The 15952-nt window shown below is 38.2% G+C and overlaps 1 protein-coding gene across 3 annotated transcripts in view; it reads right to left on the bottom strand.

The window, feature by feature from the left end:
• Positions 1-682: 682 nt before the first annotated feature.
• AFG1L (AFG1 like ATPase) overlaps positions 683-15952 on the bottom strand; it is a 70707-nt gene continuing 55437 nt past the window's right edge. For 2 of the 3 annotated variants that reach the window (XM_027895469.1, XM_027895478.1), the window contains 3 exons: positions 3463-3603; positions 1656-1769; positions 683-907 (listed from right to left, as the gene is read on the bottom strand). In XM_027895469.1, coding sequence (XP_027751270.1) covers positions 776-907; positions 1656-1769; positions 3463-3603 — 387 coding nt within the window. In that variant the 3' untranslated portion in view covers positions 683-775. Of the gene's footprint in view, positions 908-1655; positions 1770-3462; positions 3604-8500; positions 8863-10151; positions 10274-15952 lie in introns of those variants that run through there. The other variant, XM_027895486.1, reaches the window with a different exon arrangement.

The raw sequence follows: 15952 nt of genomic DNA, 5'->3' as shown, positions 1-15952 counted from the left end.
ACCTTCCCATAGTGAGGGGCCCAGAACAGAACACAGGATTTGAGGTGCAGCCTCACCAGTACCCAATACAGGGGGGCAATCGCTCCCCTTGTCCTGCTGGCCACACTATTCCTGAGACAGGTCAGGATGTCATTGCTGGCACACTGCTGGCTCATGTTCAGCCGCTGTTGACCAGCATCCCCCCAGGCCCCTTTCCACTAGTGAGCTTTCCAGCCACTCTTCCCTCAGCCAGTAGCACTGCAGGGACTTGTTGGGAGCCAAAGGCAGGACCCAGCACTCGGCCTTATTGAATCTCATACAATTGGCCTTGGCTCACTGATCCAGCCTGTCCTGTCCTGATTACTCTGCAGAGCCTTCCCACCTCGAGCAGATCAACACTCCCACCCAACTTGGCATCCTCTGTGAATTTACTGAGGGTGCACTCAATCCCTTTTTCCATATCATGGCTAAAAATATTAAACAGGGCTGGTCCCAGTACTGAGCCCTGGGTAACCCCACTGGTGACCAGCCACCAGCTGGATGTAACTCCATTCACCATCACTCTCTGGGCCTGGTCATCCAGCCAGGCTTGAGGAAGAGCAAACGAAGGCCAAATTTCACATGTCCACACACTGGTGGTACAGAAAAACAGCCAAGTCCTCGTGTCTTAAACTCAGAAGGCAACTGATGAAAGAAAACATGGTCCAGGTGATAAAGTGCAATTATTATTTCAGTTGTGCTAAAAAGCTTTCCAGTGCTGTAATTTTACATCTTGGTGATTTCATTCAACTTTTAATTATGTTTTTTTGCTTCTGTCCCCATCTTTCCAGTACTGTTCAGTTTGCATCTCTGTAAGCCGTGAGAGAGTACGCTGAAAGGCAAAGACTTCCTCTTCTCCTGTAAACATGGAGAGTTCTTTGGCAGAATCCTACATAAATACACAAAAACAGTACCACAGAACAGTGAGAGACATGGCAGTACTGAAGTGCATCCTGTGTAACTCCTAAGGCTCTGTGCTTTACAGGCTCTGACAAAACAAGACAGCAGCATGGCACCAAAAAATTTAAATTAACGTCCAAAATTAAAGAAAAGCACTTATTTTAGCTAGGTAACCCTCTGAAGGAACATAACAAAAAGAATAATTGGGTTTTAAAACAACAAGATGACATGTTAACCATCTATTTTCCCTTTTTTGTTGACTAATTGCATACTGATTTAAACAAATTATTTAATAATTCATTAACAACAGCTAGGCTCTAGGGAAAAAGAAACACAGAATAACCAACATGCAAATTAGTAATGTATGTGAGGACTTGTAAGGGTGTTCTAGATAGTCTAGGAAGAGGTAGAACAAACCACTTTTTATTTCTGTATTTTAAATGTAGGAGCTAAACTTAAATCAGTATTTTCACACATGACTGAACAGATACAATGATTAACATTCAAAATGACCCTAAAACTTACACAAAATGGTTCTGTATATTGTGACATTTTCTTTGACTATGAATAAATAGCACAACATGTAATTTATCAGAGCAACAGATATACTGCAGAAAAAGCAGCAAATCACCTGTTAAATGTTTTCTTGATTTATCCTCCTAAAATGCTGCTGTAATTATGAAATTATTATGAAACCAAATTTGTTATAAAAGGGAGATGATGTGAATATCATGTACCTGGCTCAAGTCCAAATCATCCATCAACACTCTGTTGTCCTCTTGCTCACCACCGCTGTGTTCCACCAGGAACAAGCCTTCGAGAGGAGTCGCTGCAGAACAGACAATGCGCACCTGAGAGGAGGAAAACAGGCAACAATATCAACACTTGGGGTTTAGAGAAAAGGGCTAAAATACATGATCTGTGGAAAGCAATCTAGAAATAACGACCTTGGTGTTTTTTCCTAAGGTATTTTTCCTTTCTCTTATTAGCACTGCTGTTACAAATTTACCTGACTTAGTCATTTGGAATATTAAACTTACAGGATCTTTTTCTCAGTAACAATTCATGTAACTTTTGCTCAGAAAACAAACAACTATTCTATTAAATACTCAGAATATCTGCTATAGACAATGAGTTCATCATAAAGTTTATTTTCTAAAATAAAAGCTACATAGTAACCAATGCCTTCTTTTCACCATAGTGAGACTCCTCTCAGTAGATAGGTGCACTGCACATGTATTTCCATTTAAAGAATGTTTAAATTCCAAATTTCCCAGAAGGCTGATTGGAGCCTTTCTTACTTTCATCTGTGCTATTCCAGTAAAAGTTATTTGCTGGTTACAATAATGATGCTGTTTTCCTGTCTGCTGGGAGGAGATACAATGTGCAGTGAGATGTGGTACCTCGGGGGGGCTGCAAGGAAGACAGACTGAAATAGTATTGCAGAAGGAGATTCTTGTTGAGAGCATGAAGGCGAAATGTTTTGCATTGTGGACAGGTATCCACAAATACGCTCTCAGGTATTTTTCCCAAGCAACTGCTTTTGATGGGAGTTTAACAGTTGTGTTTTTCCTGTGGAGGACGTAATGGAAAGTGACTGCTTACAATTCTTAATGACAGCACATGGATAGAGTGAATCACCCCCCTATTTCTAACACATTAGTTTAATACTAGCATATCCTCTTGGAAACTGTCCAAATCATAAATTTCCAAATCATAAAGCATAAAAAATCTGGCTGATTTGAATGAGACTACCCATACACTGAGTTCAATACCTTGCTGAACTGGGGCCTTTCTGATCAGCAACCAATGCCAGAACGTTCTTGAAAAAAACAACCTCAATCAATATTTCCTGACCACATAAATATTTAAGTGTGTGCAAATATAATAATGCATAAAATAGGGTTTAATATCTTGTATTGTTTTTTAAAATATCACCTTAAACAGGAGCTTCCCTTTGTTCTAGTTGTGCTGATTTTTCTTCCATGATTGCAACCTCTGTAAATCCACGTAAAGTTCTGCATTTATCATTACTATTCCATGAGCAATTCTGCAATCCAGTGTAAAGCCTACAGTAACTGTTTCCTTTACACTGTAACTGCGCTGGATCAGGAAGGCGCTGATTCCTGACCAACTGCCCACACAGATTAAAATCTAAAAAACTTAAACTGACTCCAGAACAGTTGGAAGCACAATCTTTCATTATTAAAATGACGTTGCTTCTGTTGATTTCCCAAGTTAGGAAAGAAAGACAAATAAGCGCAGGCTTATATCCATGCTTAATATTCGCAGAAAACCCCACCCTGCTTTATTTGCCTTTTTTGCAATGGGGCCTTTTTTTTTTTTTTTTTTTTTTTTTTTTTTTTTTTTTTTTTTTTTTTTTTTTGGTGAAGCTGGAATGATGTTTCTTTGCAGTGCTAGTTCATTCCGCCTATGTTTTCCAAACTATTACTACAGAAAGCCTTACTTCAAACCAATTGTAACAGTCAGGTTTGAGGACTCCCAGTGTTATTCCTATACATATAGGAAAAGCTTGGTTCTTACCTTATGCTCATAAAAGGTATCAATAAGAGTAATGAAACGACGAGCTTGTGTCCTTTTTGATATTGTAAGAAGTGGTATGTCACGAACAAACACTGTGTCAAAATGCTTTGATATTTCCAAATAGTCACTGGCTCCAAGAGGCTGAAACAAAACAAACCATAAGAAATGGAAACCCATGACAGGACACATAAACACTGTATCTTGATATACTACAATTACAGAAGAGAGCTGTAAAGTCCTGAGATCACATTCTTACTTTTGTTTCTTTCTATCTCGTTTCAGGAATGCTTGCCTTTGCCCTTAGGGACATATGGCTGCTCATTCATACCTGTTGGCTTTACATGAAGTGTTTCAGAGTTAAAAATATGGCTCTTCTGCACCCTGACAACATCATGATCTCTCTCTGACAAACTCAAATAAACTAATCACTATAAACTGTAATCCACAGAAGAAAAGACACAGTTAAGCTGTGATTTCAGCCTAAAGCATACATAATTTGAACAGGTTAGGATGCTTTCCAGCAGCAAGATTTTTAAATGCAAATGCATAGGCTAGTTACTAAATCCTAAGTAGACCTGCATTTAGTTCACCCAAGACTAACCCAGACTGAAGAAAAACTGTATATTCTAAGTATAGAAAGCAAGAAGAAACAGACAAAATTACAATTTTGCAGCAGTTCCTTTGTTCATGGTTTCTGTTGTATAATGATCAAATAAAAAACTTCAGTAAGAACTTATTAGTTTCTCTTTCTGTATCTAAACCACCAACAGAAGATATGTACAAATAGTAGTAGTTCATTCAGGGACATTAATTTAAAATTACTTTTTCATTTCATGATTCTGCAAGATCTATCCTATCAGTACCATAGGCAGTAATGTAATGTAATGTAATGTAAATGGGAGCCCCCGGTGGTCCAGGGGAAAATACACTGCACTGTCACTGCAGAGACCCGGGTTCGATTCCCGGTCGGGGCCCCTCCCCGAGCAGATGGAGCTCGTTAGCCCTGTAAGGCAATCCATCTACGTCCTGAGGACCTCGCTGCCACTGTCCAAGCTCGCTTGGCCCCGGCAGATGAACCTCAGGATTAAAGGGTGGGCTCAGTTCCGCGCACACTGTGTCTCACCTAAAAAAAAAATCCAATGCGCAGGCTGGAAGGTGGAAAGACCTTCCCCGGTTCTTCGTTCGCGAAGAGACTGGCCATTATAGGCAGTACTTTATCTTGAGCTATTAAACTCTGAACTCCTGAACTCATTCAGTGTCTTGGATGAAACTGCTCCAGAGACCAAGACTGGAAGCATTTTGCGTGATAATGTGACAGCTCCCTTCCCAGCTAATGAAATGTGCTGTTACCAACAGTATAAGGCACTGCAATACTGCTAACATTACAAACCAGTAAATAAAAAATATTTTCTCTAACTGAAATTGTTTGACAAATTTGCTATAGGCCACGTGTAACTTCTTTACTAGAACCCTTCTGCAAGAAGTTATTTTAAGCAGTTACTAATGGTTGTCCAATTTTAGGTTTTTAGATGCTAGAATAAAAAACTTGTAGAAATGGTCTCCACAAAAACACAAGGGAGAGAAGCCCTGATGGCATTCCAAAAATTCTTCTGAAAATTAATGGGAATAAACTAACCCCCCCAGGCAGGTATTAAAGCCTCTGACCTTCAGCCAGTTCTCCCACTTGCGGTCTCATGAATTACCCTGCTTTCCCATTTCCAAACACACAACTTCCCAGTAAAACCTAAGGAAAAGAATTATTACAAAAACTTTCATGTGTTTCTAGCAATGTTTAAGAGCAGTATACACTATATCCTCTCCTCAAAATTGTATTTACTGCTTGTTCTCTCCCTCCATTTCGGTCCCCCACTAAAAGCAACACCACCAGGATACTGCTGGAGATTTAAGATTACTGGTAAGCAAATAATTCAGGTAACAGTAATTTTTATTCCATACTTAGGACTGAAATATTGTTAAGTACAGAGATCAAACGTGCCCGTGTGATGAGTACCTGCGAGGGAGAACAGCAGTGATCTCACTGTACCAGAGAAAGGAAAATATTTCTCATGTCTCCCTTTAGGTAAGAGATTACAGATATCACTGCTATGCTGGTTCATTCTTTTATCACATGAGGAGCCCAAGAACTCTTCTGCTGAAACCCAAAACCCTGAGGAACTATTCTGTCCTGTTCCAGTGTGATATACTTTCTCACCCAAACCATATAAATACACCCTCCTTATCTCAAATACAAAGTATAAAATATTGAAAGCCGATTCCTAAAGTAAATAAATATATAAATAAAAATGAAGGGGTTCAATCTTTTGCAAAACAGGCAAACTGAAGCGCCCAACTGCTGAGCTGTGCATCTAAGAACTTGGTGGGCACCTCAGTGGATATCCAAGCAGGAAAATTAAAAACCTGAGGAGTTGGATGGAGGGAACAGGCGGAGGACAAAAATAAGGCTAATGCATTTCAAATGGGAAGAATGGAAGGTGGAATACTTATATTGCTTTTCATACAGACATAAAATCACAGTTCATAGAAGGTTATGATATGCATGTTTATCACAGTCTAACAAGAATTCAACCTACTTCAGCAGTGCAAAAAGAGGCAATTCAAGAATACCTCTAATTAAGGACATAAAAGGCAGATCATTTCAAGCTGAAATGAAACACCTACACCAGCACTAAGTGATAATATTCTGTAAGTGTTGGCAGAAACATGCCTTTAGAGACTCCAAAATCTTACGCTCCAAAAGACGTGAGCCTCGCAGCTATATGAGTGTTTTAACAGAGTAAGTTTGGTACCTCCCTGCCAAGACTCAAGTCTGATGAGATGCAGCTGAAGTGCCGAGTCAGCCACTCTGATATTACACGTGGCTCAGCTGGCATCAGCTGTAGTTCTTTACACAGATGAGTTCTCAACTCTCTGCTTTTGGAGTTTAGAGGCATAACCCTGGGGACGAAAGACAAAGCTTTCAATCTTGTTCCCCACATGACTTACTCTCATCTTGGAAGTATTTTGATTTTCTTCTACCTTACTCTACTTACTGTAAAAAAGAAGGAACCACCAGCAAACCTGCAAATGTTCTGGGGACAGTTTAGAGCCCTTTTTGTATTCCTCTAACCTTGTTATTGGCCCAACTTCCGTGCTGCCTGTAATTCCTTCAAAACTCTTCTAACTCACCAGCTAACTCAAAATGCTCCAAATCCAGGAGGCCATGATGCAAGAGCCCCTGACAGCTTCTCAACCCACATTCTCACTGGCCTGCCACCCTCCAAAACTGGCATGCACATACCAACTCTGTGGCACACAGGAAAGAGAGAGAGGGGAAGCGGGTTCAAGGCCAGATTACACCACTGCTAGGAGTTCTGGCTGTACAGTCCATACACAGAAGCTCCACTGAGGAGCAGATTTCTGTTGTTTCAGCAGCCAACAGCCCTCCCCGTTACTGTACTGCCTTCAGGCCCTTTCTCTTCACCTTGCAGCATAGGCTGGGTCCTGACTGCCAACAACGCAGGCTCAGACTAGATGCCAAGACTAATGGCAAATGATTTTAGACACATAGCGCTGTCCCCTGTATAACCCTCCAGGGCTGAAATTTATTTTATGACTCTCATCCAGTCACAGAAAGTATTTCATTTTAGTCAGTAGCATATGAAGGTACTTCTTCCTCTGTAGTTGCTAATGAAGCCACAAATCCTCCTAATATTGATACATATATATGTAATCCTCTTACTAAAAGTTTAGCCTGATTAATCTCATCCTCTGAACAACATTCTAAAAATAATTCAATTTGGTGTATGTTTCTGGTACTGTCTGATCTCTTTTGTTTCATGAACTGTTCATCAAAACTCAACTTCAGAACAATAAAACATTTATGTAACAATTGTCACTTACCATTTGTTACCAGTTCTTTCACATGCTACAATATTATTTTAAAAACCTGGAAACGTGAACAGGCAAGAATTTTTCTTATGATGTTATCGTTCCTGCATGTGTATATACAGTAAAACTGTTGTAGATCTTTGTCATTAACTCTGATGCCAGGAGTCAGTATTTTATAGGCATCACACTAATGCAAAACGCATTAGCACTGTCATGGGCTGTGCTCCTGACAAAGTGTTTCCTCCACTTCAACCTGCTTGACTGAGTTCTCACCTTCATTTGTTTTTGTTTCTCTGTCTACTTAATGCATTTTCAGCTATCATCATCTCTGCTCAAGTAGGATGTTTATTATTTGGAGCTCTCTGTGGGCTGTTTTAGAAGTTAGTAGTCTCCTGTTTCTATTATGTAGTCCATTAATTATAGCATAAAGGATCCTTCTTCTTTGTTGACTCATCAGTGACACAGTATGTCATCTTTTAGAGATGGTCTGAAGAATACAGAATGCTTTACATACGTTAGAAAAACATATTTCATCTCAAGATAAAATGGGTTTTGTTGATGTTGGAAGATATTCCAGGGCCAGTTCCAGTAATACCTTGAAGAGTTGTGATTGACAATAACTATAATTTACTGTAGACACTCCAACATCCGAAAAATTACTAAAACCAACACACAATTTAAGACCAGATAATATTTACAAATTAGACATTAAGCATAAAGAAAAAAATATAGAGCTCTGTTGTTTCCAAAGGAGCCACACACAATCATTAGTGAGGCTGATAAAACAGATAAACACTCCGTCCAGCTCCTTAGGTTTTTCATTTTCCTGTTTGGATATCCACCAAGGTGCCCACCAAGACCATAATTCCAGGAAAGGAATAGAAAAACCTAAGGCATGATCTGTGATGCAGCAGCACGCTGAAGTTTAAATAAAAACGGGAAGATAGGGCATGGCTAATTGGGTTAAAAAATTTAACAATACTGATGGCAGTGCAAATCATAGAACCATAGACCAGTTTGGGTTGGAAAATACCTTAAATATCATCTAGTTCAACCAGTAGAACAAGAATCTGAGATTTGTAAACCCTGGGGTTGAAGATATTTTCTGGATCAAGTACAGCTCCTTGCTATCCTTTTTACCTCATTACAGAATCCAGGCAGGAACTAATTTTGCTTGACCTTCCAGCACAAGTTTTTTAGTCACATTTCCAATAGTGGAAAGTTGTTTCAGACCTTTGCTCTTCTGATTAAGAAGATGCTTGCTCCTATGTTCAGTCATCATTCAGCACAACCACTCCTGCCTTAGAAGAGCTTAGAACAGTGACAGATATCCATACTGACCCTATAAAAAGTGAGATGTCTCAAAGACCTACCTATCAGCTGCTCAAAGCTGGCTGCAAAGTGGAAGAACTGCAAAAGGCATGTTTCTGCTCCCAAATTTCTACTGCCAAATTTCCAGTTCCAACTCCAAAGTACGGCATTTGTCAGTGAAATGGTCTCCAAAACAGAAGGCTTAAAAACATTCGTATGTCTATTTAAATACTGACACTTACTGTTAAGATTTCAAAACCATGGTCAACAAAACTTTAAAAAAAGAGAAAATAGTACACTTGAGAATTTAAGAAACAAAACATTGAATTAAAAAGGCAAACCCTTGACACTACTATCAGCTTGCATTTGGGTATTCCCTGGTCTATAAAGTATAGGATCTAAACCCTCAAGGTTTATGCAGCTTTCACTGAAGGGAGTGCTTTCTAAAAATTAAGCTCTGATACACCTAAAATAAAAAACAGAAAGGAAGTTTGGCTAAAAATATTACTGTGTTACAGTATTTCCACCTGAAATAAGTTTCTTGAGTTTCTTTTATAAAACATGCTTGTGAGTTAGACAAGGCAACTTTTTTGGAGGTATAGAAACTGATTACATTCCTAAAGCAAATGTAGCTTATAAATGACAGGCTCTGAGTCCAGGGCTTATGCTGCAAAAGCTGATCTCTGACTGGGAATCCTAGGCTAAGATGCTAAACCAAGGTAAACTATGCTTCTAAAAAGTTACTGAAAATAGTGCTTGCTATATAATATAATAAAAATAAACATAGTATGTTTATTTACAACTACACTTGACAATCCTACAATCCTAAAGATGACACTAAATTATACAGTGGATAAATTCAGCAATTTTTAATGAAGGTAATTCTCTCAAGATGGTTCAGAATCACTGAACTGCAAATGCAGCTCAGTTATGTCATCATGTAGGGGAGACATTCAGTTGACTTAAAGACAGACACTTGCATTTCTAAATCACTTGTTGCCTTTGAAAATGGTGAGTTTTTTCTTTTCTTTTTTTTTCTTTTTATTTAAAGTTTAATTACATCTTTGCTTTTGAAGTGCAAGCTATTCAAGCCAGGAACTACATCTTCCTCCTGGTCTACAGAGCGTGCCTATTGCAATGGAACAGCAACCTAACAAAAACTGTTCGCCAATTATTTGTTGCATTAATCTACACAAAAACTGTGTTTTGCCAATTTCAGAAACACTGAACAATTACTTAGGAAAGTAATTGGAAAGTAATTCTTAGGAAAGAAATCACAGTAGGATAACCTTTTACAACACAGATATTGATATTAAATTTATTTTCCAAGCCTTCAAACTTTTGTATGTTTGCTAATGGTTAGTATCATGTTAAGACACTGTTCACTGGTCCTGGGCAGGTGGATGAAAGGATATATTTTGATTACCTAATGGAAAGACTAAAGGACGCATGAACCAAAGTAATTCCACCTTTGTGAGGAACAGGCTCACGTGTTTGGTGGCAGAAGGCAGCCGGCGTTCCCGGCAGAGGGCAGCAGCTGCTGCGCACAAGCGAGGAGAGGACTAAAAGGCAGCACTGCGGGGAAGACTGGATCTCCCGACTCCCTTGGGACCTGGAAGATTACACATAAAGTACACTGTTGTTGACACTATTTATACCTGATTCAAGCCAAAGCGTCACACTTCCCAGTTTTCAAGTGAAATTTTAAAAGGAAAGCAAAGACAGAGGACTGGCAGAGGGTGATTTTTAGTAAGGCATAATGAACACTGACCTTTATGTGTATATAAACATATAACTTATATTTGCACAATTGCTAGTTTACAGAGAGAGATTTTAAAACCGAATTGATATGTACATTTTATTTTAAAAAGTATTTGTGTGATCTTTCATTCACACACTAACTCAATGAAAAAATTAACTAATTATGTTGTGCAAGAATCTAACTCCACAGGTAAATGTATCCCACATTGTACAGACAGAGAAACAGGCAGAAAGAAATTAAAGGCCACAAAGAATGGGGGAAGTTACTGTTAGCATAGAAATTCTAAAACAAATAGGAACTATGAGTCCCTATTCTGCCTGGTGCCACTCCCAGGCTTCTCTGGCTACATTTTCCATTTTAAGGGGCCTTAGAAAAGGTGATAAAATAACAAACATTTTAATGAAAATGAAGCACAGTTCTCCCTGGATGGCTATGCTGGAGAAGCACTTTCACAGGGCTCCACTCCAGTGAGTAGACAGCTTCTTTCATGCCATGGCAAACACTCCCATGTGCCACACTGCCAAGAAACCCTGGAGTGTCAAGTCCGAAAAACTGCTTCTCATTTTGCTCTAAAGCGACTAAAATAGATCAATACCCTCTCATCCAGCATTTTTTAGTTTTCCACATGGTCAAATAGCCAGTAAAGAAAAAAAAGCTAAGTGTATGCATTTGATATTAACTAAGTTAGCTAAAACTTGGGATTTTCCTCAATTGGGAATCTATGATTTAAAAAGTGATGCACACAATAGTTTAGCAAGTCAACTGAATGTCCTATCAGCATTGCACACAATATATTCTCTGTATTTTATTTTTATAATCACTAATGGACAACTGGCAATTAACAGTATCTGATGCATTATTTTAGACAGAATTAACTCTTTATATTCTTGAGATGAAAAGGTTTAATGCAAACACAAGAAACAAAAGACTAATGCTAGAAAGGCACCAACTCTATCTCTCCAGGCCTTCAGGTACTAATTAAAAAGCAGCTACTTTGAAACTTCTCCTAAAGATGTTTTAATTAGATTATCAATTGCTGATTTGCTATTTTCATCTATTATGTATTATCTGACATTTCCTGAAATCATATGATATCAAAGTGGAAAATGTTTTAATATTTCCCTTTAAAATAAAATTTTGATTTTACTTTGATGAAGGAAACATGAGTGAATTGAAGAGTTTTGACAGGCTATTCATATGAAATATTTAATTACAAAGGTCACAAAGTAATTTTCTGAGAAATACCAAACACATCATCTTAATCCTACACCAACAAACATATATTTCTGGGTCTAGGTGATTATCCCTCTGGACTGCACTGTAACAATTACCCAAGACCAGACTAGAAGACACACTGTTGCAATGAAGTGAAAGTAGAATCGTAAGTTATATGTGATTAATTATTTCTCAAACGTAACAAAAGCATTTATCCTTTCACATGTTCCACTCATGTTGACTCTTGCAAGACTTAAGTTGTTCTTTCTGGAACCCACAGGGGTTATGGATAGCCAAAGGAATCAATTAACCAGGTTTTGAGTACAACATTGTCCACTCATGCTGCAACGATTACTGACACCCACATGAGCAGCGGTTTATGACAGTTTCAGAAAACTCAAAAAATAATATTGCAACTACAAGATAATATTTCAGCAATTCAATGTAAGCAAAAATAACTCCCCCAAACTCCCAAATCTCTTCATTACATGCACTTATCCCTCTACCTTAAACTAAAAAATATTTTTGCAATTATGAACCAAATGTAACAGAGGAAATGAGTTTAATCAAGGTAATTACATTAACTAAATCAAATTAGATGATATTTTGAGTTGTTTCGTCAGAAGATGTTGACAGTGTAAGCTTTTTCATACACCACACTCTCTCTCACTACCTTGTATTTACTAATGGGAGATGTAAACACGAGTTGACATCCACCTTCCATGACAAACTGATTTTTCATCTTGAAACTTTCCCGTTCTGGATGCCTCAAACTGACTTCATATGAACATGCACCTCTGTGTGAACGAAATTTATTTGTAAAAGTTTCAGTCAAGTACTATATTTCTGAGAGTAACTTAGTTACTTTCTGACTAATTTGCTTCTCAAGTTACTTTCCTTTTAGCTCAGTGAGAAGTTCTAGTGCTTCCATGACATAGACCAAGGCATGTAAGATTTGGAAGAAAGGTTGCTTGGTGTCAGGGAAATGTCCTATATATGTCCTGTGAAACCCCCTAAAATCCAAGGAAGTTACAAGCCCTGGAAGAACTCAGTCTGAACTGACTGCACAGGTTCATAGTAGACTAAGTACTGCCTACTTCCAAAAGCATGAGGGGGTTGAGAGCAGGTTATCCCTCAGGATGAGCGGGGGCATTCCCCTGCCAGCTGCTTAAACCTGTTCACCACATGTGCAAGGGAAGTGTCACAACTTCCAACAGGCAGCAGGGACCGACTCTCACATCCCTAGTCTCAAGACAACTTAAGACCAGAGGAGATCATGAGGTACTTCAAGATCCTGCATTTTAGAGACAGCTAAGCCTAAAAACTAGTATGCAGCTCAAACACAAACACCTCCTCCTAAAATGACATCCAGTTTTGACCTGAAACACAGTACAAGGAGGCTCTGCCACTCCCTTCGCGGTTTCAAATGTAGTCTCTGGGTTTGATTATGCCTTCTTCGGCTATATTTAGGATCCCACTAATACCTGTATTTTTTTTCCCCTGTGAAAATAGCTGTATGTTATAAAATCATCTTTCTGATAAGCTGAAAAAACTGAACTGTAAGTCTGTCGTCTGCTCCAGCTCAAATGATTTGTGGTTCCTTCCACAGCCCTGTCAGGTTTTTCAATGTATTTTCTAAAGTATTCAGGTCAGAACCACACCTAACACTCTACCATCAATCTGAGATGTTTCCAAAATTAAAGTAAACGTCCTACCCTCCTCTTTATTTCCACTCTACCCACCCTAGACGAAATACGGTCTAAATGCTCTGACACTGGACCAAAAGCTCCTTTTGAGCTGTTTGTCCATTACAGTCCTTAAATCTATTTCCAAGTCACTTTGCCTAGGGCACAGTCTCCTCTTGTGTTTGTGACTTGGGTTCCCAATTTCTAGCTGTAAACTTTGTGTTTGCTTAGATGTAAAAAAAGGAAAAACAAAACAAACTCTCTCGCCAAAAAAAACATTTTCCCCAAAATCTCCATTCGGATGAAAAATAAATCGCACACAGCATCCTTGTATTCACTTCTCCTCCCCCCAATACACACAGCACTCCGTATTTACAGCAAATTTGTATTAGCATTTATGTTATATTCAAAGCTGCTGGGGGAAAAAGCTATATTTGGCTTAGTATAAAAATGTGCTCATTAGAAATGCTACACTCAACAACAAACCTTCAGTAATAATTCTTTTTATATGTTAGTTAACTAACATAGCAATCCATTTAACGAATGCTTCCTTGAGACTGCATAATGCTAATTTCCTAGTAAGAACAGCATCTTCAAAACTCAACTCCTCCTACAAAATCAGGGAGATTGGAGAATCAATTTCATTTCCATTCTTTAGTCATCCACATTTATGAATCCAGAACCAGCTCCTCTATTACCCCTTCTGGACCAAAATCTGACCAATATCCTGCAGTTATACCAGTCATCATGTGTATGCATGAATTTTACTTGTTTATTTTTTAATATTGCCATACAGAGTGCCATCTAGTGATGTGGACCTTCTCTTGGAATCCAACATTAATCCAAAATAAAAAGGTAGTCAGAGATCTCAGCCTAGTTTTCCAGGATTCCAGGGATACAAAATGTATTTGCAGGCTACTTTTAACATATGCTAGCTATTAACAGACTGAAAATTATTTCACTACCCTTTAGTGAAACAGTATTTCACTCTGCTTGACCTAGAATGTATCTTTTTTACAAAACCTTTTCCTTTTTCCACATCATTATTTAAATTCCATCCATCTCCAAATTAGCAATAAGCCAATAACATCCAGATGATATAAACCATATCAAAACTGCCATTTTACCTAACAAGTCTTTTATCTGAGAGACATGATATTTTCCCATTACCTTTATTTTACAATTTTCCTGCACTTCATAACTAGTTGCCATTCATTCCATATTATTTGATTCTGTCTCAACAGTGGCACAGGAAATACTTTTCCTATCTTCCTTCTCAAAGAGTCCCTCTTGTTCTTTTTTGTTGTTGTCATTTACACATCCCTTTCCAGTTAGGCATACTTCCCTTTTGCTTTTGAAAACTACTCTTCCTGAATGCTCAAATATGTAACTTCACTGTTTGGAATTATCTTTTCGTTTCAATGAATTTTAGAAAATTGAGAAGATTGTTGCTATACAACACAAATTTCTATATAAATTCATCACTTTAGTTCCCATAAAGCTGTTCCAACCAAATGACCTTGTACTGGATGTATTGTATTTCATGCTAGAAAATTATCATTTGCAATTTTGGAAATAATTACATTTCACCTTCTTCTGCGCTTCATCTACAGCATAAGATTCCCACACAATGGTATATTTTCTTTTTATGCTTTTTATAGCCAAGTGCTCAAGAAGCAATCCACCTCATTCTCCATTTGCAAGAGATCCCTATGAATAACCCTCTTGGGTTTGTTAATTAGCAGACTGATTGATATGTATTCAAGAACCTTGCATTAATTAACTTTAAGGCAGGTATCAGTATCTTTAATGTTGCACATTGTCTTCCACCTGTTTTAGCCACTCTGTCTTCAAGTAGGCTGATTCCATATTATTATTTTATGAATTGTCCACAAGGTTTCAGTAATATCAGTTATATCTCATTTTGCCCCATCAATGAGAATTTACCATTTATCATGCTTGTCTCCAGGTCTTACAGCTGTAAATCTTGTTTTCAATTCTGTTATAATTTTAATGGACTCCAACGATAGTAACTTTAAATGTCATTTATCTACCTAGGAGGCTTTGCTTGGGCTGTCATTCAAGCTCCACCCTGGGTGCTACAGATTCCCCGTGTGTCTTTATACAATCTCCCATGGGAATTTGTCTCCATGTCCTGCACAAAGAAACCTGCAGATTCACTCCACGCAAATCCAATAAATTCCCCTCCAGTACTTTCTTTTGTGGATCTTGCTTATCATTACATCTTTTTCAGCCTCCTACTTTCCTTTTTCTTAACAGTAGCACTTATGATGCCTGTCAGCTTATCTACCATCTGGCTTCACAAGAAGGAGCAAATACCTTGTAGCTATGTCTCCTACAGATTTCTGCTTTATACTTCCACAAATCTTTGCCACTTCCCATTTCAGTTTATTGGAATATATATGAATGACTTTATACTTCCTGTTGTGTGGAATGTCTCCTGACTTTGGGGTATTTTTTGCTATAAACCACCAGGGCATTCTTCTGGATCCTACCTATGACTTCTGTGACATGAGTGGGAGCAACTCCGATGGTTTCAAAAAGACACTGCATGTTTAAGTTTTTCCATCAAAAAGTTAAAAGACTTCAGGAAAAAAAGGAACATGGT

This window comes from Empidonax traillii, unplaced genomic scaffold (assembly GCF_003031625.1).
Source record: "Empidonax traillii isolate 1590-97213 ecotype Southwest subspecies unplaced genomic scaffold, ASM303162v1 scaffold16:size2589160, whole genome shotgun sequence".
NCBI lineage: Eukaryota > Metazoa > Chordata > Aves > Passeriformes > Tyrannidae > Empidonax > Empidonax traillii.
This window is presented reverse-complemented; position numbering and strand designations above follow the sequence as displayed.